We start from the raw sequence: 27,124 nt of genomic DNA on the forward strand, positions 1-27,124 counted from the left end.
TATAAACTGATTGCATAATCTCTGCTTGCCTTTGCAGGGACTGTATCATGCTTTGCTGTTTGAACAGTGGCACCAGCTTTGTGGCCGGTTTTGCTATATTTTCTGTGCTTGGTTTCATGGCTTACGAACAAGGGGTTCCAATTGCAGAAGTTGCAGAATCAGGTATGTACAACTGATTTCTCAAATTTACCTTTGCATATTTAGCAAATTACTGTGTATTGTATTTGGGGGGTAAAACTTGGCCCAAGGAACGGAAATTCGATTCGAGTGGGAATCGAGTTTGAAATAATGCTTGCCAAGTGCAGAGCATATCTGAGCACTCAGATATTTGCGTACCACCGAGCATGTTCGCTCATCCTTAGTGACTAAAAAAAGGTTAAAAAATTAAAACAGTAATTACACCGCGCTATACTGGGAAAGACAAGGGTTAATATTAGACTACTCACATGATAATGTATAGAAAAAACAAGATGTCCTGGAGGCTGGTTGCCTGGTCTTGGAAATATGGATAGCTGGCACAAAAAGTGGGATGAATAAATGAATGAATGAATGAATGAATAAATAAATAAATAAATAAAGCCTATTTGTTTTGTTTTAGAAAATAAGCTACTCACTTGTTAGTCTATAGAAAAAGCGTAATGTCCTTAAGGCTGATCGCTTTGTCTTGAAAATGTAAGTAGCTGCCAATAAAGTGAATGAATAAATAAACAAGTAGAGTACGCTTATCTTACAAAAAGGGGGGGGCAACCCCTTAAGGGTTAAAAGAGATTCTGCTAGACTTGCTTATTAGTGAATCCGACCATAAGTGCATCCAACCTTGGAACTGTTACTGGGATATTGGCTGGCACATGTCCCCTAATCCTGGTTTAAATATAATTACTAATAAAAAGATTTGAATATCAGAAAAAAAGCCAAAAGGTACCAAGGAATAATGATAGATGGTTCGGGTGGAGGCTGAGGCTAACCTTGCCGAATGCTTGTGGCTGAATATCCTTAGATAAATCAAGAGCACCTGGTACTAGACTGTTATATGCAGAGGCAGACCTGTGACATAGATGAGGGTTAGAGGAGGCTTGTGCTCGCTGGTATAGTGCAGGGAGGGGTGGCACTTACTTGGAAGCTGGTGGTCGGTGGTGCAGTCAAGCGTGCTAGATGGGGTGGGTGATGACCGCTGCTGCTGGGCAGTGAAGCAGTGCAGATCGCTGCTACCTCACGTGCTCTGGCCGTGAGCGACGCTGAGGAGGTCAGCGTGTGGTGGGGGTGGGGTCAGGGCCGGAGCACATATATACTACATTCATACTACATGCTACAGACATACAACATACATACATTCATACAATACATACATACTACATACAATACATTCATACATTCATACAATACATATATATAGACATACATTACATATAACACAGAGTACATACTCACCAATACTTGTCACATTGTTCCCTGAAGCCAGTGTCATCTATGAAAAAAATTGAAAATAACAAACAAGCCATATACTCCTTGATCCGCAGAAATCCACGAGGGTCCCACGCCGATTTCCCATGGAGAACAGCAGCATCAGCTGATGCAACCGCTCTCTACGGGGCTCCAGGAATCCAATGACGGGAAGTAGGTATCCTTCCGCACTGTATTCCTCCGCCACTGTAAAAAAATAGTCCCTGGTCTCACTTTATGGCAAAAGCTGCGTGGGAACTTTTTCACACAGCAATGCCAAAAGTGAGACTAGGGACTATTTTTTTTACAGTGGCGGAGGAATACAGTGCGGAAGGATACCTACCTCCCATCATTGGATTCCTGGAGCCCCGTAGAGAGCGGTCGCATCAGCTGATGCTGCTGTTCTTCACAGGAAATCGGCGTGGGACCCTCGTGGATTTCTGCGGATCAGGGAGTGTATGTCTTGTTTGTTATTTTCATATTTTTTCACAGATGACACTGGCTTTGGGGAACAATGTGACAAGTAATGGTATGTACTCTATGTTATATGTACTGTATGTCTATATGTATGTATTGTATGAATGTATTGTATGTAGTATGTATGTAGTATGTATGTTGTATGTCTGTAGCATGTTGTATGCATGTTGTATGTATGTAGTATGTATGTATTGTATGAATGTATGTATGTTGTATGTAGTATGTATGTAGTATGTATGTTGTATGTCTGTAGCATGTTGTATGTATGTAGTATGTACTATGTATGTATGTTGTATGAATGTAGTATGTATGTATTGTATGAATGTATGCATGTAGTATGTATGTATTGTATGAATGTATTGTATGTAGTATGTATGTAATATGTATGTAGTATGTATGTTGTATGTCTGTAGCATGTTGTATGTATGTTGTATGTATGTGGTATGTATGTATGTTGCATGAATGTAGTATATATGTATGTAGTATGTATGTATCGTAGAGTTGGAAGGGACCTCCTGGGCCATCTGGTCCAACTCCCTGCTCAAAGCAGGATTCACTAAATCATCCCAGTAAGATGTCTGTCCAGCCTCTGTTTGAAGACTTCCATTGAAGGAGAACTCACCACTTCTCGTAGCAGCTTGTTCCACTCATTGATCACTCTAACTGTCAAAAAGTTTTTTCTAATATCTAATCTGTGTCTCCTCCCATTCAGTTTCATCCCATTGCTTCTAGTCTTTCCTTGTGCAAATGAGAATAAAGTTGATCCTTCTACAATGTGACAGCCCTTTAGATATTTGTAGACAGCTATTAAGTCTCCTCTCAGTCTTCTCTTTTGCAAACTAAACAATCCCAAATCCTGCAACCTTTCCTCATAAGACAGGGTTTGCAGACCGGTCACCATTCTGGTTGCTCTTTTCTGAACTTGCTCCAGTTTGTTGATGTCTTTTTAAAATGTGGAGCCCAAAACTGGACACAATATTCCAGATGAGGTCTGACCAAAGAGGAGTAGAGGGAAATAATGACTTCACGTGATCTAGACTGTATGCTTCTGTTAATACATCCTAGAATTGCATTTGCCTTTTTTGCTGCTGCATCACACTGTTGACTCATATTCAGTCTGTGATCTATTAGTATGCCCAGGTCTTTTTCACATGTATGTTGTATGAATGTAGTTTATATGTAGTATGTATGTTGTATGTCTGTAGCATGTTGTATGTATGTTGTATGTATGTAGTAAGTATGTAGTATGTATGTATGTTGTATGAATGTAGTATATATGTAGTATGTATGTATGTTGTATGAATGTAGTATATACAGTGGGGAAAAAAAGTATTTAGTCAGTCAGCAATAGTGCAAGTTCCACCACTTAAAAAGATGAGAGGCGTCTGTAATTTACATCATAGGTAGACCTCAACTATGGGAGACAAACTGAGAAAAAAAAATCCAGAAAATCACATTGTCTGGTTTTTTTTCATTTTATTTGCATATTATGGTGGAAAATAAGTATTTGGTCAGAAACAAAATTTCATCTCAATACTTTGTGATATATCCTTTGTTGGCAATGACAGAGGTCAAACGTTTTCTGTAAGTCTTCACAAGGTTGCCACACACTGTTGTTGGTATGTTGGCCCATTCCTCCATGCAGATCTCCTCTAGAGCAGTGATGTTTTTGGCTTTTCGCTTGGCAACACGGACTTTCAACTCCCTCCAAAGGTTTTCTATAGGGTTGAGATCTGGAGACTGGCTAGGCCACTCCAGGACCTTGAAATGCTTCTTACGAAGCCACTCCTACGTTGCCCTGGCGGTGTGCTTTGGATCATTGTCATGTTGAAAGACCCAGCCACGTTTCATCTTCAATGCCCTTGCTGATGGAAGGAGGTTTGCACTCAAAATCTCACGATACATGGCCCCATTCATTCTTTCATGTACCCGGATCAGTCGTCCTGGCCCCTTTGCAGAGAAACAGCCCCAAAGCATGATGTTTCCACCACCATGCTTTACAGTAGGTATGGTGTTTGATGGATGCAACTCAGTATTCTTTTTCCTCCAAACACGACAAGTTGTGTTTCTACCAAACAGTTCCAGTTTGGTTTCATCAGACCATAGGACATTCTCCCAAAACTCCTCTGGATCATCCAAATGCTCTCTAGCAAACTTCAGATGGGCCCGGGCATGTACAGGCTTAAGCAGTGGGACATGTCTGGCACTGCAGGATCTGAGTCCATGGTGGCGTAGTGTGTTACTTATGGTAGGCCTTGTTACATTGGTCCCAGCTCTCTGCAGTTCATTCACTAGGTCCCCCCGCGTGGTTCTGGGATTTTTGCTCACCGTTCTTGTGATCATTCTGACCCCACGGGGTGGGATTTTGCGTGGAGCACCAGATCGAGGGAGATTATCAGTGGTCTTGTATGTCTTCCATTTTCTAATTATTGCTCCCACAGTTGATTTCTTCACTCCAAGCTGGTTGGCTATTGCAGATTCAGTCTTCCCAGCCTGGTGCAGGGCTACAATTTTGTTTCTGGTGTCCTTTGACAGCTCTTTGGTCTTCACTAGAGTTGAGCGAAACGGGTCGAAAAATTTCAAAAGTCGCCGACTTTTGGCAAAGTCGGGTTTCATGAAACGAAACGCGACCCTAGGATAAGGTCGGCCACGAGGTCGGCGACTTACGCGCCAAAGTCGCGTTTCAAAAGTTTGTTTTGCGCTCTTTTTCAGCCAATCAGGATCCACGGACACTGTGGGCAACGTGATGACATAGGCAGGGGTCACCACCATCTTTCAGAAGGGCATGCAAGTGATTGGCTTGCTTTGGTGGGCGTCACAGGGGGTATAAAAGGGCGTGCACGCCGACCGCCATCTTACTTCTGCCGATCTCAGTATAGGGAGAGGTTGCTGCTGATTCTGTAGGGAGAGCGTTAGGCAGGGAAGAAGACAAAAAAACTGCTTCTGCTGCTAGCGATTTGGCCTGCACAACACACCAGTCACTGTGTGTGCAGTGCAAGGGGAGGCTATATAGTGGTGTATCAGTGGTGTTGGTTGTTGGGCTGCCTTCTAAGGCTTCCTGACATTCCTGCATTGCTGTTTACCCACTGCTCCGCAAACTGCTTTTTTAAAAGCAATCCCAATTTTTTTTTTTTGTCCTGAGAAGAAAAAAAAACTGCTTCTGCTGCTAGCAATTTGGCCTGCACAACACACCAGTCACTGTGTGTGCAGTGCAAGGGGAGGCTACATTGTGGTGTATCAGTGGTGTTGGTTGTTGGGCTGCCTTTTAAGGCTTCCTGACAGGCTGGCATTGCTGTTTACCCACTGCTCTGCAAACTGCTTTTTTAAAAGCAATCCAATCTCCCTTATCCTCTAGTCCCTTTTGTCACAGCTGTGCCATCGAGCCTGTGACATAGCGCTCAGATATCAGTGGGCCTCACACAATCCAAAAGTGTCCAGTGTCCAAAAGTGTGTGCAGAGATTCAAAATCTCCCTTATCCTCTAGTCACTTTGGTCACAGCTGTGCCATCGAGCCTGTCACATAGCGCTCAGATATTCATTGGGCCTCACACAATCCAAAAGTGTCCAGTGTCCAAAAGTGTGTGCAGAGATTCAAAATCTCCCTTATCCTCTAGTCACTTTGGTCACAGCTGTGCCATCGAGAATGTCACATAGCGCTCAGATATCAGTGGGCCTCACACAATCCAAAAGTGTCCAGTGTCCAAAAGTGTGTGCAGAGATTCAAAATCTCCCTTATCCTCTAGTCACTTTGGTCACAGCTGTGCCATCGAGCCTGTCACATAGCGCTCAGATATTCATTGGGCCTCACACAATCCAAAAGTGTCCAGTGTCCAAAAGTGTGTGCAGAGATTCAAAATCTCCCTTATCCTCTAGTCACTTTGGTCACAGCTGTGCCATCGAGCCTGTGACATAGCGCTCAGATATCAGTGGGCCTCACACAATCCAAAAGTGTCCAGTGTCCAAAAGTGTGTGCAGAGATTCAAAATCTCCCTTATCCTCTAGTCATTTTGGTCACAGCTGTGCCATCGAGCCTGTCACATAGCGCTCAGATATCAGTGGGCCTCACACAATCCAAAAGTGTCCAGTGTCCAAAAGTGTGTGCAGAGATTCAAAATCTCCCTTATCCTCTAGTCACTTTGGTCACAGCTGTGCCATCGAGCCTGTGACATAGCGCTCAGATATCAGTGGGCCTCACACAATCCAAAAGTGTCCAGTGTCCAAAAGTGTGTGCAGAGATTCAAAATCTCCCTTATCCTCTAGTCACTTTGGTCACAGCTGTGCCATCGAGCCTGTGACATAGCGCTCAGATATCAGTGGGCCTCACACAATCCAAAAGTGTCCAGTGTCCAAAAGTGTGTGCAGAGATTCAAAATCTCCCTTATCCTCTAGTCACTTTGGTCACAGCTGTGCCATCGAGCCTGTCACATAGCGCTCAGATATTCATTGGGCCTCACACAATCCAAAAGTGTCCAGTGTCCAAAAGTGTGTGCAGAGATTCAAAATCTCCCTTATCCTCTAGTCACTTTGGTCACAGCTGTGCCATCGAGCCTGTCACATAGCGCTCAGATATCAGTGGGCCTCACACAATCCAAAAGTGTCCAGTGTCCAAAAGTGTGTGCAGAGATTCAAAATCTCCCTTATCCTCTAGTCACTGGTCACAGCTGTGCCATCGAGCCTGTCACATAGCGCTCAGATATTCATTGGGCCTCACACAATCCAAAAGAGTCCAGTGTCCAAAAGTGTGTGCAGAGATTCAAAATCTCCCTTATCCTCTAGTCACTTTGGTCACAGCTGTGCCATCGAGCCTGTCACATAGCGCTCAGATATCAGTGGGCCTCACACAATCCAAAAGTGTCCAGTGTCCACAAGTGTCTGCAGAAATTCAAAATCTCCCCTGTCCTATAGACACCTTGTACCTTGTTTTACATTACTATATAGTTTGTTGGATTTTGTCTACATTTCTACCAAAAATGAGGAAGGCTGGTGGAAGAGGCCGTGGAATTGGGCGAGGGTTGGCAGCTGGTAATGATGGTGTTGGTGGTGGATCTGATGGTAGTGGCAAGAGCAAAATAGGACCGAATGCAGGAGGTGCTGACCCTGCGTCATCGTCTGGCTACATAAGGCCTCGAACGCTTAGTTTTCTAGGAGTTGGCAAACCGCTTTTAAAGCCAGAGCATCAGGAAAAAGTTTTGTCTTACATTGCTGACTCAGTCTCCAGCTCTATCGCTTCCTCTTCTTCAGTTGTAAAAAGTAAAAGCACTGAGTCGTCATTGGAGGCTCATGTTCATGAACCACACCTTTCCTTGTGTCCTTCACCCCAACCAAGATTGAAGGATGACGCAGGCCATACTACTGATTACTCCATGGAGCTGTTTTCACATACCATGCCTGGATTATCAAGTGAAATGGTGAATTACCCAGGCCAAGATGAATCTGACATGGAGTGCACTGATGCACAGCCGCTGATGGATGATTCTGCTGGTACATTCACTCAGAGCACTACATTGTCCTCGCAGTGTACAGAGCCAGATTCTGACCCTGATGAGACTCAGGTGCCCCTTCCCGCACACTATACCACCATACACGGTGACACAGAGGAAGGTGCACATGACATAGAAGAGGAGGTGATGGATGACCCAGTTGTTGACCCAGATTGGCATCCATTGGGGGAAGAGGGTGCTGCTTCCAATAGCTCAGATGAGGAGCATCCACAGCAGACATCGACATCGCAGCAGCTGTTATCTGGCAGGCCCGGAGCACTCCAAAGACAGGTTCCAAACATCAAAAGAGTTGCTGGACAGCTTGTCCAGAGGGTCAAAAGATCACAGCGTGCTAGGCCGCAAAATGTCTGCCAAAGTAGGAAGAGTGCAGTGTGGCATTTTTTGAACAAAATCCTCATGATCAGGCCAAGGTTATCTGTAAGAAGTGCGCAAAGACCTTTAGCCGAGGGAAAAATCTGAAAAATTTGAATACCAGTTGCATGCTTAGACATTTAACCAGCATGCACTTGCAAGCGTGGACACAACACCAAACCTCAAGTGCCACATGTGCAACTGATCACAACGAAGGTAGTCAGCAACGCTACATTGTTTCCCCCACTGTAAGCCCACCGGTTAGCACAGCAGCAAATGTTGAGGTGTCGTTGCAAGGCCACAGCAGTCAGGGAATCCCACTGTTATATCAATGAAAGACTGATTCTAGGCCATCAGAAAGAACACCAACTCCATCACCATCATCAACCCTCTCTCAGTCCGCCCTGTCCACCGCTACTTCCACCATATGCAGCTCTCAAGTCCAGCTCACCCTCCCAGACACTATGAGTAGGTCAAGAAAGTACTCAGTCTCTCATCCGCGTACACTGGGTTTGAACGCCAACATTGCCAAACAAATCTCGTTTGAGATGATGCCCTTTCGGTTGGTGGAAAGCACAGCTTTCCGCGAACTCATGGCCTATGCAGTACCACGCTATGACCTACCCAGTCGCCACTTCTTCTCTCGCAAAGCTATCCCAGCCCTCCACCATCATGTAAAAGACCGCATTGTGCATGCACTCAAGCAGTCAGTGAGTGGAAAGGTGCACCTCACAACTGATGCATGGTCCAGTCGCCATGGCCAGGGCCGTTACGTGTCCATCACTGCGCACTGGGTTAATGTGGTGGATGCAGGGTCTACAGGGGACAGCGGTGGTGGGACAGTGCTGCCTAGCCCACGGTATAGGAAACAGTTGGCTGTAGGCGTTCGACCCTCCTCCTCCTCCTCCAGAAGCGAAAGCTCGTCCACAGAGCGCAGTCGTACGAGCACTCCATCTGCAGCTGCCACTGTTGCACACGATGTGTCCCCCTATCGAGCAGCTAGTGGAAAGCGTCAGCAGGCTGTGTTGCAGATGATGTGTTTGGGCGACAGACACACCGCCGAGGTGCTGGCTGAGTACTTGAAGCGACAAACTGAGTCATGGCTGGGCAGTGTACATCTTGAGGCAGGCAAGGTAGTTAGTGATAACGGCCGTAATTTTGTGGCAGCCATAGCCCTTTCAAAACTCAGCCACATACCTTGCTTGGCTCACACCTTGAACCTGGTGGTGCAGTGCTTCCTCAAAAATTATCCGGAGTTAACAGCCCTGCTCCAGAAGGTGCGAAGACTGTGCGCGCACATTCGCCGGTCGCCTGTACACTCCGTTCGTATGCAGAAGCTGCAGCGATTGCTCCACCTTCCCAACCACCGCCTCATTATCGACATTGCAACAAGGTGGAACTCCACCCTGCACATGGTGGAGCGGCTGTGCGAGCAGAGGCAGGCCATAATGCATTTGTGGGAGGATACACGGCCAGGCACTTTGAGAGCAGACATGGAGTTGACAGGTGTGCAGTGGTCGAAGCTGAAAGACCTCTGTAAAGTCCTTCAGTGTTTTGAGGAATGCACACGGCTGGTAAGTGCAGACGACGCCATCCTAAGCATGAGCATCCCACTTATGCGTCTGCTCATGCAAACTTTGACGCACCTTAAGGAGCAGGCGTCTGCAGCCAATGTTGATGAGGAGGAAGAGGAGGAGGGAATCCTTGATGACATTCAGCCATTGTCTGCTCAGGGACATCTCCTGGACGAGGTAGAGGAAGAAGAGGAGGAGGAGGATGATGATGGGGATGATTACTTAGGGGAGGAGGATGCATCTCATGGGGCAAGTGAAAATGTTGGCGTGGCAAGGTCTGGTACAGGGTTTGTGCGTGACTGGAGGGATGTGGATTTGCCAGAAAGTGCTCCTCCACCCAGCACTCACAGTGCATCATTGACACCGGGAACATTGGCCCACATGTCAGATTATGCCTTGCGGATCCTAAAAAGGGACCCCCGCATTGCCAAAATGATGAACAATGACGACTACTGGTTGGCCAGCATCCTGGATCCACGCTATAAAGGCAAATTACAAAACATCATGCCACAGGAGAACCTTGACCTAATATTGGCTAATAAACAAGCAACTCTGGTAAATCGGTTGCTTGAGGCATTCCCAGCACACAGCAGCGGTGATGGTTCTCACACGAGCCGTACGGGCCGGGGGCAGCTTGGCAGAGGTGTTCGTGGTGCACACAGCAGAAGTGGCGTTGGAGACAGGGGTTTCATGACAATGTTGTGGACTGATTTTTCAAATACAGCTCACACATCTGGTAATACTGCATCGATGGAAAGTGACAGGAGACAGCAGTTGTCAACTATGGTTACAAACTACTTTTCCTCCCATATCGATGTTCTCCCACACAGGTCATTCCCCTTTGACTATTGGGCCGCTAAACTGGACACCTGGCCTGAATTGGCACAATATGCCTTACAGGAGCTCGCTTGCCCAGCTGCAAGTGTGCTATCGGAAAGAGTCTTCAGTGCAGCTGGATCAATCCTGACAGAAAAAAGGACCCGTCTGTCAACCCAAAATGTGGATGATCTAACCTTCATTAAAATGAACCACGCATGGGTTTCCAAGGATTTTGTCCCACCTTCCCCTGATGACACATAGGGTGACAGAAAAATGGCTTGCTTTGGTCCACCTCTTCCTGGGACTTCACCTATTTCGCCTTTTGCATCAGCTGAATGTCCAACATCAACATATGCCACTTTCTAAAACTCCCTAACTGTGCTGCCTCCCCCCCATGGCCGGGGTCACCACCTAGCGCACGACACCGTGCGAGTGCCGTTGCCCTGGACAGGTGGGTAGGCCGACTCTTGGGCGCGGGCACTGGCACAGGGTCCCTCATAGTGCAATCAAGTGTCTCTGACGGTGGTGGTGCACACCCGCCATCAGACACACCGCTGTACTACGAGGGGCCCAGTGCCAGTACCGACGCCCACGAGTGGGCCCCCCTTGCTTGGGCAGGGCCCCAGCATTTGCAATCTTTACCTCTCCCTGCTCCTCCGCTGTGTAAACTGGGCCGTCAAATCCATACTGTGCCTGACACGTCTGAGCCTGCCTCCTGATGTATAGACATATATTTTGAATGTGTACGCTATCCATACATGTTATCTGGGGATACGGTACCCTTTCTAACCTTTGTGCAATCACGTGCAATCCATACTGGGCCTAACACCGTCTGAGCCTGCCTCCTGAGACATATATATTGAATGTGTACGCTATCCATACATGTTATCTGGGGATACGGTACCCTTTCTAACCTTTGTGCAATCACGTGCAATCCATACTGGGCCTAACACCGTCTGAGCCTGCCTCCTGAGACATATATTTTGAATGTGTACGCTATCCATACATGTTATCTGGGGATACGGTACCCTTTCTAACCTTTGTGCAATCCATACTGGGCCTAACACCGTCTGAGCCTGCCTCCTGAGACATATATTTTGAATGTGTACGCTATCCATACATGTTATCTGGGGATACGGTACCCTTTCTAACCTTTGTGCAATCACGTGCAATCCATACTGGGCCTAACACCGTCTGAGCCTGCCTCCTGAGACATATATTTTGAATGTGTACGCTATCCATACATGTTATCTGGGGATACGGTACCCTTTCTAACCTTTGTGCAATCACGTGCAATCCATACTGGGCCTAACACCGTCTGAGCCTGCCTCCTGAGACATATATTTTGAATGTGTACGCTATCCATACATGTTATCTGGGGATACGGTACCCTTTCTAACCTTTGTGCAATCACGTGCAATCCATACTGGGCCTGACACCGTCTGAGCCTGCCTCCTGAGACATATATTTTGAATGTGTACGCTATCCATACATGTTATCTGGGGATACGGTACCCTTTCTAACCTTTGTGCAATCACGTGCAATCCATACTGGGCCTAACACCGTCTGAACCTGCCTCCTGAGACATATATTTTGAATGTGTACGCTATCCATACATGTTATCTGGGGATACGGTACCCTTTCTAACCTTTGTGCAATCACGTGCAATCCATACTGGGCCTAACACCGTCTGAGCCTGCCTCCTGAGACATATATTTTGAATGTGTATGCTATCCATACATGTTATCTGGGGATACGGTACCCTTTCTAACCTTTGTGCAATCACGTGCAATCCATACTGGGCCTAACACCGTCTGAGCCTGACTCCTGAGACATATATTTTGAATGTGTACGCTATCCATACATGTTATCTGGGGATACGGTACCCTTTCTAACCTTTGTGCAATCCATACTGGGCCTAACACCGTCTGAGCCTGCCTCCTGAGACATATATTTTGAATGTGTACGCTATCCATACATGTTATCTGGGGATACGGTACCCTTTCTAACCTTTGTGCAATCACGTGCAATCCATACTGGGCCTAACACCATCTGAGCCTGCCTCCTGAGACATATATTTTGAATGTGTACGCTATCCATACATGTTATCTGGGGATACGGTACCCTTTCTAACCTTTGTGCAATCACGTGCAATCCATACTGGGCCTAACACCGTCTGAGCCTGCCTCCTGAGACATATATTTTGAATGTGTACGCTATCCATACATGTTATCTGGGGATACGGTACCCTTTCTAACCTTTGTGCAATCACGTGCAATCCATACTGGGTCTGACACCGTCTGAGCCTGCCTCCTGAGACATATATTTTGAATGTGTACGCTATCCATACATGTTATCTGGGGATATGGTACCCTTTCTAACCTTTGTGCAATCACGTGCAATCCATACTGGGCCTAACACCGTCTGAACCTGCCTCCTGAGACATATATTTTGAATGTGTACGCTATCCATACATGTTATCTGGGGATACGGTACCCTTTCTAACCTTTGTGCAATCACGTGCAATCCATACTGGGCCTAACACCGTCTGAGCCTGCCTCCTGAGACATATATTTTGAATGTGTACGCTATCCATACATGTTATCTGGGGATACGGTACCCTTTCTAACCTTTGTGCAATCACGTGCAATCCATACTGGGCCTAACACCGTCTGAGCCTGCCTCCTGAGACATATATTTTGAATGTGTACGCTATCCATACATGTTATCTGGGGATACGGTACCCTTTCTCACCTTTGTGCAATCACGTGTAATCCATACTGGGCGTGAGAACGGCTGGCGAGCTGTTAAGCAAGCTACAGCACCTGTGGTTTGCACACGTAAGTTTTTCATTTTTTCAGGAATGACGGTTAGACCTAATTCCGGAACTGCGGTTGACCTGCACTTACTGGGAAATCATTGTTCGCAGGTAATAATTGTAATCAGTGATCCCCATCACTAACATTGTTCAGCGGGTTATCTGCACCTGTAAGCGACAAACGCTGGCCTTTTCAGTGTAGCGCACATGCAGCCACGGACATGTAAGGGCATGACACACCAGTTATTGGCCAATCTCATGTGCCAGAGCCTCACGTGTCCCTCTAGTAAGCCGGACTCGGACCGCGGGGCATGACGGAGTCTCGTTCGTTAACGGAATTAAGCTTGCAATGTGTGCATCTGTTCTGTAGCTGGCATGGTTGAGGTTTCCCAGGTGGAGTCGAATTTAACCATAGGCTCCACTCCTGGTGGTGCCCTTCTGGACATTCCTTTAAGGTTCAGCTTTGCAACCATACTGCCCACGTAAAACAAACACTTTGCCTTCATGAACGCTGTTTGGAGGGTCATGACTCGTGGGAATAACGCCGCCCAATCAGTTAACCTGCTAGAGAGATCCTTCGTTGCTCCCAAGCATGACATCACACTCCCTAGGAAGAAGGTAATGCCACTGTGGCGACCGTACTCCTGGGGGCGACACAAGTGCACTGATGCCCAGCCACTGCTCGATGAATCTGCTGGTACATTGACCCAGACCACTACATTCCCCTCGCACGCTACACGACCTGAATCTGACCCTGATGAAACTCAGGTTACCCTTCCCATATACAGTTCCATCTTACACGGTGACAAAGAGGAAGCTGCAGATGAAAGTGCAGGTTCGGCCCACCCGCCATCAGACACACCACCGTACTATCAGGGGCCCTGTGCCTGTGCAGTGAGATGGAAGATGGGGACGACAAGGAGTCCAGACAAGTACAGGGATTCCCTAGCGAGGAGACTTATTTGATTGTTTTCAATGTTGGGACAGCAATTTTTGGGGAGCACTATACTCTGGAGAATGATAGATGGGGCTCACCATACACTGGAACATTCCAAAGGTGGACATCAGACACTGGAGCAGCATTTACAGGGCCCATTATACACTAGAGCATTAGAAATGGGGCCCATTATGTTTGGAGCATTATTTGGGCCCATAAGACAGTGGAGCTTCATCCATGGGGACCAACATATACTGTAGCATTATGTGGAGCTCATCATATACTGTTTCAAACATTATATGGGACCAATGATTCTGTATGGAGAAATACAGTAGATGGGCCTCTTCATGAGATGTAAAAAGTGAGGTATTTTTTATTGTACTATACCGCTATTTCTCTGCCGTATCGGAGCATGATGAGTTGTGGTATGTGTTAAAGGGGCGCTCTTTCGCCCAGGGCACATGAAAACCTGCAGCCAGCCCTCCCCCCCCACAACTTTAGCCAAATAACCCCCATTTTTCAGTGCGTAACTTGTATTATGAAGTTAATTAAGGTTGACAAGCTTAAGTAAGAAGAATTGATGCTTTTGGCATTCAAATGGGCACTGTAGGTGTGTTTCCTGTCCTCCTCTCACTGCCGACTTTTATTCCCCATTGACTTACATTGGGTTTCGTGTTTCGGGACGACCCCGACTTTTCCCTATAATCGGACGATCTTGCTCGACCCGACTTTTGGAAAAGTCGGGTTTCACGAAACGAAACGCGACCCTAAAAACCAAAAGTCTCTCAACTCTAGTCTTCACCATAGTGGAGTTTGGGGTCAGACTGTTTGAGGGTGTGCACAGGTGTCTTTTTATACTGATAACAAGTTTAAACAGGTGCCATTACTACAGGTAATGAGTAGAGTTGAGCGATACCAGCCGATACTTGAAAATATCGGATCGGAATGGATCGGCCGATCTTAAAAAAAAGTATCGGTATCGCCGATTCCGATACCGGGAACCAATGCAAGTCAATGGGGCCAAAATATCGGAATTAAAAAAAACCCTTTCTTTCCTTGTAGGTTAATTCTACATGAAGAAAAACAACTAAGAATAATGTAGAATGTATTGTGGGAGGTGGAGGAGACATTAAAGCCATAGAGGTTTAGCCCAATCAAATGGAATAGCAGGAATTAAACTTTTTTTTTAAAGATGTTAGGAGTTACAAAGATATTGACTATGTTAGCCTCATTTATATTTTGCCAGACATGTATGTCTTCTTCTTCTTTCTTCTTTCTTCTTCTTCTTCTTCTACTTCCTTTTTTTACATTCTTCTTCTTCTTCTTCTACTTCCTTTTTTTACATTCTTCTTCTTCTTCTTCTACTTCCTTTTTTTACATTCTTCTTCTTCTTCTTCTACTTCCTTTTTTTACATTCTTCTTCTTCTTCTTCTACTTCCTTTTTTTACATTCTTCTTCTTATTCCTTTTTTTACATTCTTCTTCTTCTTCTACTTCCTTTTTTTACATTCTTCTTCTTCTTCTTCTTCTTCTTCTTCTTCTTCTTCTTCTTCCTTTTCTTACATTCTTCATATTCTTCTTATTCAACAATTATTATTCTACATATTCAGCTTCTTCATCTTCTTCCTATTCTTCTTCATCATATTCTTGTTTGTGTCAGGCATTCCTGTAGTTGTTATCTAGAAAAGTTAGAAGTTTACACCTTCCGTTCTGCCTGTCACAAAAGATTTACAACAGGATTTGTCCGCGTTCAGTTTGGCCTGCAGCAGCAGGCCTTTTCCAGGGGCACCACGAGGAGGAACGGACTCACCCCCATACACTGCTTAGTCTTCTTCTGCTTATAAATAAGATAATATCATTTGCTCAGAGTATTAGTCTTATGCTTAATGTTCTTCTGCTTTGTTTTTTTTATGCTTCTTTGTCTTCTCTCTCTTGTTGTTCTGCATCTTGGTGGTTGTCTTCCTGTTCTTTGTCCTCTTGAACCAGCTGACGGTACTGGCACCCGGAGGGGCAGCAGAAGGAACAAGAGCCAATGGCACTACCGAGGACCAGCTGACGGTGCTGGAACCCGGTTACTAAGCAGGAGGTACCTGTGCTACAAAGCACTACCAAGGACCAGCAGACGTTGCCGGAACTCGGATACCGAGATGGAGGCACCTAGGCCAAAGGCTCTGACGAGAACCAGCTGACGGTGCTGGAACCCGGAGGGGTAGCATAAGCTGCAAGAGCAAATGGAAATAGCGAGGACCAGCTGACAGTGCTGGCACCCGGAGGGGCAGCAGAAGGAATAAGAGCCAATGGCACAACCGAGGACCAGCTGACGGTGCTGGAACCCGGTTACTAAGCAGGAGGTACCTGTGCTACAAAGCACTACCAAGGACCAGCAGACGTTGCCGGAACTCGGATACCGAGATGGAGGCACCTAGGCCAAAGGCTCTGACGAGAACCAGCTGACGGTGCTGGAACCCGGAGGGGTAGCATAAGCTGCAAGAGCAAATGGAAATAGCGAGGACCAGCTGACAGTGCTGGCACCCGGAGGGGCAGCAGAAGGAATAAGAGCCAATGGCACAACCGAGGACCAGCTGACGGTGCTGGAACCCGGTTACTAAGCAGGAGGTACCTGTGCTACAAAGCACTACCAAGGACCAGCAGACGTTGCCGGAACTCGGATACCGAGATGGAGGCACCTAGGCCAAAGGCTCTGATGAGAACCAGCTGACGGTGCTGGAACCCGGAGGGGTATCAGAAGTTACCCCTGAAAAGCAAAGTTGGCATGCCGCAAGCTGGCCGCAGTTACCGAATCACACAGTCCTACAGGGGGTGCTTGTCCTACTGGCACTATGGAACAAACCTTTCTTACCAGAACCCGCAGTCCACATAGGAAGCACCTAAACTGCTGGCACCCTAGCCTCGGCTAACCCAACCGCAACACGACATGGCAACTTGGGGTGGCAAACTGACATTGACACTTCCCGGAAACAGCAGGCAGGGCTGGAACCAAGCTGGGCAGGAGGGAGTACCCGTGCCAAAGTCAGTTATGAGCAGCAACTGGCGATGTTGGAGCCCAGGACAAGCACTTAGCAGGCTGAGGCCTGATGTGCTGTCAATTGGGAGGCAGCAGGACAGAGTGCCATCAAAACAGCAGGGGAACAGCTGACGTTACTGAACCCCACAAACACAGGAGCTAGTGTTTTACTCTGTGAAGACGGCACTTCCGAGCAACAACTGGCTGTGTTGAAGCCCAGGGACAAGCACGGAGCAGGCTGAGGCTGCATTGAAGAAATTTTAAGATCGGTTGTAGACTACTAATTTGAACCAAGCTCCACTTAGGCCTGTGGCTTCACTGATTTTCGTATTTCCCCTGTCCTCCAACCCCGCCAGTTACAGCTCCGAAGTGGCGTCTGCACAATCCACACTTGTTCCTGTGTTACAGGTGTTCAGTCCGGTCAGTTAATCCCCTGATGTGTGTCCGGCAATGTCGCCTGCTCTGTCCACATTCCCATAATGGGAATGTGGACAGAGCAGGCGACATTGCCGGACACACATCAGGGGATTAACTGACCGGACTGAACACCTGTAACACAGGAACAAGTGTGGATTGTGCAGACGCCACTTCGGAGCTGTAACTGGCAGGGTTGGAGGACAGGGGAAATACGAGAGACAGTGGAGCCACAGGCCTAATTGGAGCACGGTTAAAAATCAGTAGTGGTACGACTGTGTAGGCAGCAGGAGACTTTGCCATCCACACAGCAGGGGATCAGCTGACATTACTGAACCCCACTGAGACACGGGAGCAAGTATCTCTTTCCGTGTGGACGGCACTTCCGAACTACAACTGGCTGTGTTGAAGCCCAGGAAATAGGAGGGTGTAGGCAGAGGCCTACTGTATTTTGAATGAGGTGACAGCAGGAGAGACTGCCATCCACACAGCAGGGGATCAGCTGACGTTACTGAACCCCACTGAGACACGGGAGCAAGTATCTCTTTCCGTGTGGACGGCACTTCCGAACTACAACTGGCTGTGTTGAAGCCCAGGAAATAGGAGGGTGTAGGCAGAGGCCTACTGTATTTTGAATGAGGTGACAGCAGGAGAGACTGCCATCCACACAGCAGGGGATCAGCTGACATTACTGAACCCCACTGAGACACGGGAGCAAGTATCTCTTTCCGTGTGGACGGCACTTCCGAACTACAACTGGCTGTGTTGAAGCCCAGGAAATAGGAGGGTGTAGGCAGAGGCCTACTGTATTTTGAATGAGTTTACAGCAGGAGAGACTGCCATCCACACAGCAGGGGATCAGCTGACGTTACTGAACCCCACTGAGACACGGGAGCAAGTATCTCTTTCCGTGTGGACGGCACTTCCGAACTACAACTGGCTGTGTTGAAGCCCAGGAAATAGGAGGGTGTAGGCAGAGGCCTACTGTATTTTGAATGAGTTTACAGCAGGAGAGACTGCCATCCACACAGCAGGGGATCAGCTGACGTTACTGAACCCCACTGAGACATGGGAGCAAGTATCTCTTTCCGTGTGGACGGCACTTCCGAACTACAACTGGCTGTGTTGAAGCCCAGGAAATAGGAGGGTGTAGGCAGAGGCCTACTGTATTTTGAATGAGGTGACAGCAGGAGAGACTGCCATCCACACAGCAGGGGATCAGCTGACATTACTGAACCCCACTGAGACACGGGAGCAAGTATCTCTTTCCGTGTGGACGGCATTTCCGAACTACAACTGGCTGTGTTGAAGCCCAGGAAATAGGAGGGTGTAGGCAGAGGCCTACTGTATTTTGAATGAGTTTACAGCAGGAGAGACTGCCATCCACACAGCAGGGGATCTGCTGACGTTACTGAACCCCACTGAGACACGGGAGCAAGTATCTCTTTCCATGTGGACGGCACTTCCGAACTACAACTGGCTGTGTTGAAGCCCAGGAAATAGGAGGGTGTAGGCAGAGGCCTACTGTATTTTGAATGAGGTGACAGCAGGAGAGATTGCCATCCACACAGCAGGGGATCAGCTGACGTTACTGAACCCCACTGAGACACGGGAGCAAGTATCTCTTTCCGTGTGGACGGCACTTCCGAACTACAACTGGCTGTGTTGAAGCCCAGGAAATAGGAGGGTGTAGGCAGAGGCCTACTGTATTTTGAATGAGGTGACAGCAGGAGAGACTGCCATCCACACAGCAGGGGATCAGCTGACATTACTGAACCTCACTGAGACACGGGAGCAAGTATCTCTTTCCGTGTGGACGGCACTTCCGAACTACAACTGGCTGTGTTGAAGCCCAGGAAATAGGAGGGTGTAGGCAGAGGCCTACTGTATTTTGAATGAGTTTACAGCAGGAGAGACTGCCATCCACACAGCAGGGGATCAGCTGACATTACTGAACCCCACTGAGACACGGGAGCAAGTATCTCTTTCCGTGTGGACGGCACTTCCGAACTACAACTGGCTGTGTTGAAGCCCAGGAAATAGGAGGGTGTAGGCAGAGGCCTACTGTATTTTGAATGAGGTGACAGCAGGAGAGACTGCCATCCACACAGCAGGGGATCAGCTGACGTTACTGAACCCCACTGAGACACGGGAGCAAGTATCTCTTTCCGTGTGGACGGCACTTCCGAACTACAACTGGCTGTGTTGAAGCCCAGGAAATAGGAGGGTGTAGGCAGAGGCCTACTGTATTTTGAATGAGTTTACAGCAGGAGAGACTGCCATCCACACAGCAGGGGATCAGCTGACGTTACTGAACCCCACTGAGACACGGGAGCAAGTATCTCTTTCCGTGTGGACGGCACTTCCGAACTACAACTGGCTGTGTTGAAGCCCAGGAAATAGGAGGGTGTAGGCAGAGGCCTACTGTATTTTGAATGAGGTGACAGCAGGAGAGACTGCCATCCACACAGCAGGGGATCAGCTGACGTTACTGAACCCCACTGAGACACGGGAGCAAGTATCTCTTTCCGTGTGGACGGCACTTCCGAACTACAACTGGCTGTGTTGAAGCCCAGGAAATAGGAGGGTATAGGCAGAGGCCTACTGTATTTTGAATGAGGTGACAGCAGAAGAGACTGCCATCCACACAGCAGGGGATCAGCTGACATTACTGAACCCCACTGAGACACGGGAGCAAGTATCTCTTTCCGTGTGGACGGCACTTCCGAATTACAACTGGCTGTGTTGAAGCCCAGGAAATAGGAGGGTGTAGGCAGAGGCCTACTGTATTTTGAATGAGTTTACAGCAGGAGAGACTGCCATCCACACAGCAGGGGATCAGCTGACGTTACTGAACCCCACTGAGACACGGGAGCAAGTATCTCTTTCCGTGTGGACGGCACTTCCGAACTACAACTGGCTGTGTTGAAGTCCAGGAAATAGGAGGGTGTAGGCAGAGGCCTACTGTATTTTGAATGAGGTGACAGCAGGAGAGACTGCCATCCACACAGCAGGGGATCAGCTGACGTTACTGAACCCCACTGAGACACGGGAGCAAGTATCTCTTTCCGTGTGGACGGCACTTCCGAACTACAACTGGCTGTGTTGAAGCCCAGGAAATAGGAGGGTGTAGGCAGAGGCCTACTGTCTTTGTAATGCGGAGACAGCAGGAGAGACTGCCATCTCCACAGCAGGGGATCAGCTGGCAATGATGAACCCCACTAACACTTGAACGAATGTGTTTGGCTCTGTGGAGACGACACTTCTGAACACCAACTGACGCTGTTGGAGCCCAGGATTAGGCGAGGAGCAGGCTGGGGCCTACTGGATTTTGGCAGGTGAAGGCAGCAGGAGACTTGCCATCTCCACAGCAGGGGAACAGCTGGCAGTGCTGAACCCCACTAACACTCTAACGAATGTGTTTGGCTCTGTGGAGACGACACTTCTGAACACCAACTGACGCTGTTGGAGCCCAGGATTAGGCGAGGAGCAGGCTGGGGCCTACTGGATTTTGGCAGGTGAAGGCAGCAGGAGACTTGCCATCTCCACAGCAGGGGAACAGCTGGCAGTGCTGAACCCCACTAACACTCTAACGAAGGTGTTTGGCTCTGTGGAGACGACACTTCTGAACACCAACTGACGCTGTTGGAGCCCAGGATTAGGCGAGGAGCAGGCTGGGGCCTACTGGATTTTGGCAGGTGAAGGCAGCAGGAGACTTGCCATCTCCACAGCAGGGGAACAGCTGGCAGTGCTGAACCCCACTAACACTCTAACGAAGGTGTTTGGCTCTGTGGAGACGACACTTCTGAACACCAACTGACGCTGTTGGAGCCCAGGATTAGGCGAGGAGCAGGCTGGGGCCTACTGGATTTTGGCAGGTGAAGGCAGCAGGAGACTTGCTATCTCCACAGCAGGGGAACAGCTGGCAGTGCTGAACCCCACTAACACTCTAACGAAGGTGTTTGGCTCTGTGGAGACGACACTTCTGAACACCAACTGACGCTGTTGGAGCCCAGGATTAGGCGAGGAGCAGGCTGGGGCCTACTGGATTTTGGCAGGTGAAGGCAGCAGGAGACTTGCCATCTCCACAGCAGGGGAACAGCTGGCAGTGCTGAACCCCACTAACACTCTAACGAAGGTGTTTGGCTCTGTGGAGACGACACTTCTGAACACCAACTGACGCTGTTGGAGCCCAGGATTAGGCGAGGAGCAGGCTGTGGCCTACTGGATTTTGGCAGGTGAAGGCAGCAGGAGACTTGCCATCTCCACAGCAGGGGAACAGCTGGCAGTGCTGAACCCCACTAACACTCTAACGAAGGTGTTTGGCTCTGTGGAGACGACACTTCTGAACACCAACTGACGCTGTTGGAGCCCAGGATTAGGCGAGGAGCAGGCTGGGGCCTACTGGATTTTGGCAGGTGAAGGCAGCAGGAGACTTGCCATCTCCACAGCAGGGGAACAGCTGGCAGTGCTGAACCCCACTAACACTCTAACGAAGGTGTTTGGCTCTGTGGAGACGACACTTCTGAACACCAACTGACGCTGTTGGAGCCCAGGATTAGGCGAGGAGCAGGCTGGGGCCTACTGGATTTTGGCAGGTGAAGGCAGCAGGAGACTTGCCATCTCCACAGCAGGGGAACAGCTGGCAGTGCTGAACCCCACTAACACTCTAACGAATGTGTTTGGCTCTGTGGAGACGACACTTCTGAACACCAACTGACGCTGTTGGAGCCCAGGATTAGGCGAGGAGCAGGCTGGGGCCTACTGGATTTTGGCAGGTGAAGGCAGCAGGAGACTTGCCATCTCCACAGCAGGGGAACAGCTGGCAGTGCTGAACCCCACTAACACTCTAACGAATGTGTTTGGCTCTGTGGAGACGACACTTCTGAACACCAACTGACGCTGTTGGAGCCCAGGATTAGGCGAGGAGCAGGCTGTGGCCTACTGGATTTTGGCAGGTGAAGGCAGCAGGAGACTTGCCATCTCCACAGCAGGGGAACAGCTGGCAGTGCTGAACCCCACTAACACTCTAACGAATGTGTTTGGCTCTGTGGAGACGACACTTCTGAACACCAACTGAAGCTGTTGGAGCCCAGGATTACGCATGCCGCATGCAGAGGCCAATGGGCAGCGGTTTTTATGGAGGTTGTGGACTACTACTGATTCTAACCATGCTCCACTTAGGCCTCTGGCTCCACTGTCTCTACTATTTACCCTGGCCTCCAACCCCGCCAGCTACATCTCTGAAGTGGCGTCAGCACAATCTACACTTGTTCCTGTGTTACTGGTGCTCAGTCCCGTCAGTTGATCCCCTGATGTTTGTCCGGCAAGTTCGCCAGCTCTGTCCTCATTCCCACTACTGGTTATGGGAATGTGGACAGAGCAGGAGACCTTGCCGGACACACATCAGGGGATAAACTGATGGGACTGAGCCACAGGAACACAGGAACAAGTGTAGATTGTGCTGACGCCACTTCAGAGATGTAGATGGCGGGGTTGGAGGTCAGGGGAAATAGTAGAGACAGTGGAGCCAGAGACCTAAGTTGGGCACGGTTAAAAATCAGTAGTGGTTTGAATGTTGATGGAGCTGGTGACTTTGCCGTCCACACAGCAGGGGATCAGCTGGCATTACTGAACCCCACTAACACAGGAGCTAGTGTGTTTCTCTGTGCAGACGACACATCTGAGCGACAACTGGCTGTGTTGAAGCAAAGGGATTATAGTTTAGGTGGTAGAAAAATGAACACACCAGCAGACCTGGATACAGTTGCCAACCACTAATTTAGTCTGTAAGAGGAATGGCAAAGTCTTTGGAGATCCAGGCCTTGTTCATTTTCAGAAAAGTCAGCCGGTCAACATTATCGGAAGATAGTCGCGTGCGACGGTCTGTTAGTACACCACCTGCGGCACTAAAGACACGTTCCGATAATACACTGGCAGCAGGGCAAGCCAGCACCTCCAATGCATACTGGCTAAGCTCTGGCCATGTATCCAGCTTAGAGACCCAAAACTTGAAGGGGGAAGAGCCATCTGGGAGTACAGCGACAGGGCAAGACATGTAGTCTGACACCATCTGACGGAAGCGTTGCCTCCTGCTGACTCGAGGCGTCGCTGATGGTGTAGACAATTGTGGTGGACACACAAAACTTTGCCACATTTGGGCCATAGTGGTCTTGCCTTGTGCTGCGGCGCTGCCTCTGCTCCCTCTTTGTGCAGAGTTTCCTCCACTGCCTCGACGCACAGAGCTGCTTTGTAAAGCACTAGCAACAATGCTGTCGGGTGGAATGGAAAACATTATGGACTGCACCAGTGACTCTTCGTACTCCCGCATTTTACGCTCCCGGTTCAACGTTGGTATGAGCCTTTGTACGCTGTCCCGGTAGCGAGGATCTAGGAGGGTGTACACCCAATAATCAGCCGAGACGAGAATGTGGGCGATGCGGCGGTCGTTTCTCAGGCACTGCAGCATGAAATCAACCATGTGCTGCAGACTCCCAACTGCCAAAGAACCGCTGTCCCCTGTTTGAGGCGTGACCTCGGCCTGCTCTGCATCACCCCACCCTCGCTGTACATACTGAGTAGAGGTTTGTGTACCTCCCTCCTCTGGAGAGATGTCTTCCTCCTCCATCGACTCCTCCTCATCCTCCTCACAAAGTGTCCCCTGCCTAGGCCTTTGTGAGGAAACACGTAGCGCAGACTGTCCAGAAGCAGATGGCATTTGGGACTCCTCATCCTCCACCTCTTCTGAAACCTCATCCCTTAGTGCTTGCAGTGTTTGTTGAAGCAGGCAGATAAGGGGGACAGTCATGCTGACTAGTGCATCATCTGCACTCGCCATCCGCGTGGATTCATCGAAGGCACGCAAAACGAGGCAGATGTCCTTCATAGAGGCCCACTCAATGGTGCTGAAGTGTGAACGGTGCACAGTGCGACTTGTTTGCGCCTGATGCAGCTGGTACTCCATGACTGCTGCCTGCTGCTCACACAACCGCTCCAACATATGTAACGTTGAATTCCACCGGGTGGGTAGGTCACATATGATGCGATGTTCCGGAAGGCCAAATTGTCGCTGCAGAGCAGCGAGGCGCGATCTTGCCGTGCTGGAACGTCGCAAGTGAGCGCACTCTATGCGGACCTTGTGCAACAGTGCAGCAAGATCCGGATAGTCCCTCAGAAAGCTCTGCACGACCAAGTTAAGAACATGTGCCAGACATGGGATGTGTGTGAGGTTGCCTAGGCCAAGAGCTGCCACCAGATTTCGGCCATTGTCACACACTACCAAGCCCGGCTGGAGATTCGCTGGCCCAAATCACACATCGCTCTCCAGCTTGATAGCATTCCAGAGCTCCTGCGCTGTGTGGCTTCGATTCCCCAAAGAAATTAATTTGAGTACAGCCTGTTGACGTTTGGCCATGGCTGTGCTCATATCGGTCGTAACAGGCTCCTGCTCTGCTGTTTCTGAGGAACTTGAGTAGGAGGAGGAGTCTATGTGTACAGACTGGAGTCCTGCAATCCGTGGCGTTGGAAGAACACGTACAGCGCCACTCTCCAGATCCGTACCCGGCTCCACAACATTGACCCAGTGGGCAGTGAGGGAAAGGTATCGTCCCTGTCCATGGTTACTGGTCCACGCATCGGTGGTCAGGTGGACCTTGCTACTAACGGCGTTTAGTAGCGCATGTTTTATTTTGCCCTCAACATGTTTCTGCAGGGCAGGGACGGCTCGCCTGCTGAAATAAAAGCGGCTGGGCACGTTGTATTGGGGGACTGCCAATGCCATTAAGTCCCGGAAGGTGTCAGTGTCCACCAGCCTGAATGACAGCATTTCAACTGCCAGAAGTTTGGCAATGCCAGCATTCAGAGACTGTGCTCGGGGATGGTTTGCCGAGTAAGGGCGCCTTTTATCCCATGCCTGTGCTACCGATGGCTGTGATGGATGGGAACGTGCTGCTATGGGTGTAATCTGACAGGGTCTCCGGACAACAGTGGCAGAGGTTCTTCCTTGGCGATCCTGTGAGGAAGCCGAACCAGCAGTGTGTGAGCTGGAGGAAGAGGGCCCAACACGAACTGAAGAGGTGGTAGGTGGTGCTGTACGTTGGCCTACGTCTTCAGGGTGTCTCTGCAACTCCAACTCGTGCTTGGTGCGCACATGTTTCCACATATTTGTGGTATTGAGGTTGCTGACATTTCTCCCTCTTTTGACTCTCTGATGACACAGCTTGCATTTGACAAAGCAAATGTCATCTGCAACTGTGTCAAAAAAGGACCACGCACTGCAACTCTTGTGAGCGCCCGGTTTGCCTTTGGAAGGAGGAATGCTCCTAACGGGTGCCGAAGTGGAGGGTACAGGCAACCAAGTCTTCCCCCTCCCTCTGCCTCCTGTTTTGTCCGGTAGGGGAATCTCTTCCTCCGAGCTGCTCCCACCACCTTCCTGTTGCTCACGCCATGATGGGTCAAGGACCTCATCATCTTCCCTCCCCTCTTCAAACAGCTGCTTCTCCGGGGTTGTCTCGCCAGCACCGTACGCACCAGAAAGTGGCAACTGAGTCTCGTCATCATCTGATGCGTACTGAGGTGTGCTGACCATAGGCACTGGCCCACTCGCCTCTTCAGATTCAGAGGGACAAAGAAGTTGCGCATCACTGCATACTCCCTCTTCTTCACATTCAGGAATGCTGCTTGGCTGGCCCCCTTTTTCCAAGCCAACAGATTCCGAGAACAGAAGTAGAGACTGTGATGGCTCCTGTCCATGTCTCTCTGACTGCCTGGGCACTTTGGCAGGTGGTGAAGAGACAGATGGTTGCTCTTCGGTGCTCTGACCCTGAGAGGATGCGGAAGTAATTGAAGTCGATGCGTTAGCTGCCATCCATCCGACAACGGCTTCAATTTGTTCCTCCCGCAGCAGTGGGGTACGTTGAGGTCCTACAAAGCTGCGCATAAAGGACTGTTGCCTGCTAAAACTGGGGGATGCTGATCCACTGGTGCCCGCAGCAGGCCCAGAATCCCCACGTCCTCTACCTGTAGAATCCCCACGTCCTCTCCCTGCAGAATCCCCACGTCCTCTCCCTGCTGAAACTCCACGCCCACGCGCCTTACTCCCTGCCTTCTTCATCTTGCAAGACTGCTTAAGATAGGCAAAAAAGTACAAAGGGGGGCCTTAGTGTGCTTATTCCTGAACAGCTGGTTAAAGGTACAAGAAACACTAATTTTATGAAGTGTGTGTGTGTGTGGACTAGACTTTAATAGGAGCTGATGTGGCCTACACAAGTTCAAAATGTAGTGTTTGGTGAACTTTTTTTGTGGTTTCTTTGTTGGAAACAAACTCAAAGTATGTGAACAAAGAATTGAAACTGATAGTATCACCAACTTTTTGGAGCTATTACAATGCAGGCAGGTAACCTACAATGCAAAAGATGAGGCTCCAAAAAAATTGGGTAATACTAATCTGGCTGCGCCGGCAGGGCACAAGCCAGAAAAAAAGGCTCCTCTATCTACTCCTATATAGTGTTTGCAACCAACCAATGTTGATGGATACGGATGGATGCACACTAATAGGAGAAGAAAAAATGAGCTGCACTCAAAGACAAATATGTGTGAGGCAGTGACGCACGTTGAGCGTCCTACAACCAGACGTAGCTGCAGGACACTCTACTCAGCGTGAGCTGCACTCACACACAGTCAGAGGCCTCTCAGACAGCCGTCAACAGTGCAGCTAAGTGGGCACTGGCACTGACAGGCTGCAGAAAGGCTCCGCTGTGTACTCCTTTAT

General features: G+C 48.9%; 1 protein-coding gene across 1 annotated transcript in view; it reads left to right on the forward strand.

The window, feature by feature from the left end:
- Positions 1-27,124, forward strand: part of SLC6A11 (solute carrier family 6 member 11) — a 325,430-nt gene that overhangs the window by 243,265 nt on the left and 55,041 nt on the right. Inside the window, exon 9 of the mRNA XM_073574234.1 lies at positions 38-162. Within this exon, the coding sequence (XP_073430335.1) occupies positions 38-162 (125 nt within the window). The remainder of the gene's footprint in view (positions 1-37; positions 163-27,124) is intronic.

This window comes from Dendrobates tinctorius, unplaced genomic scaffold (assembly GCF_039654945.1).
Source record: "Dendrobates tinctorius isolate UK_male_01 unplaced genomic scaffold, ASM3965494v1 ptg000038l, whole genome shotgun sequence".
NCBI classification, from domain to species: Eukaryota; Metazoa; Chordata; class Amphibia; order Anura; family Dendrobatidae; genus Dendrobates; species Dendrobates tinctorius.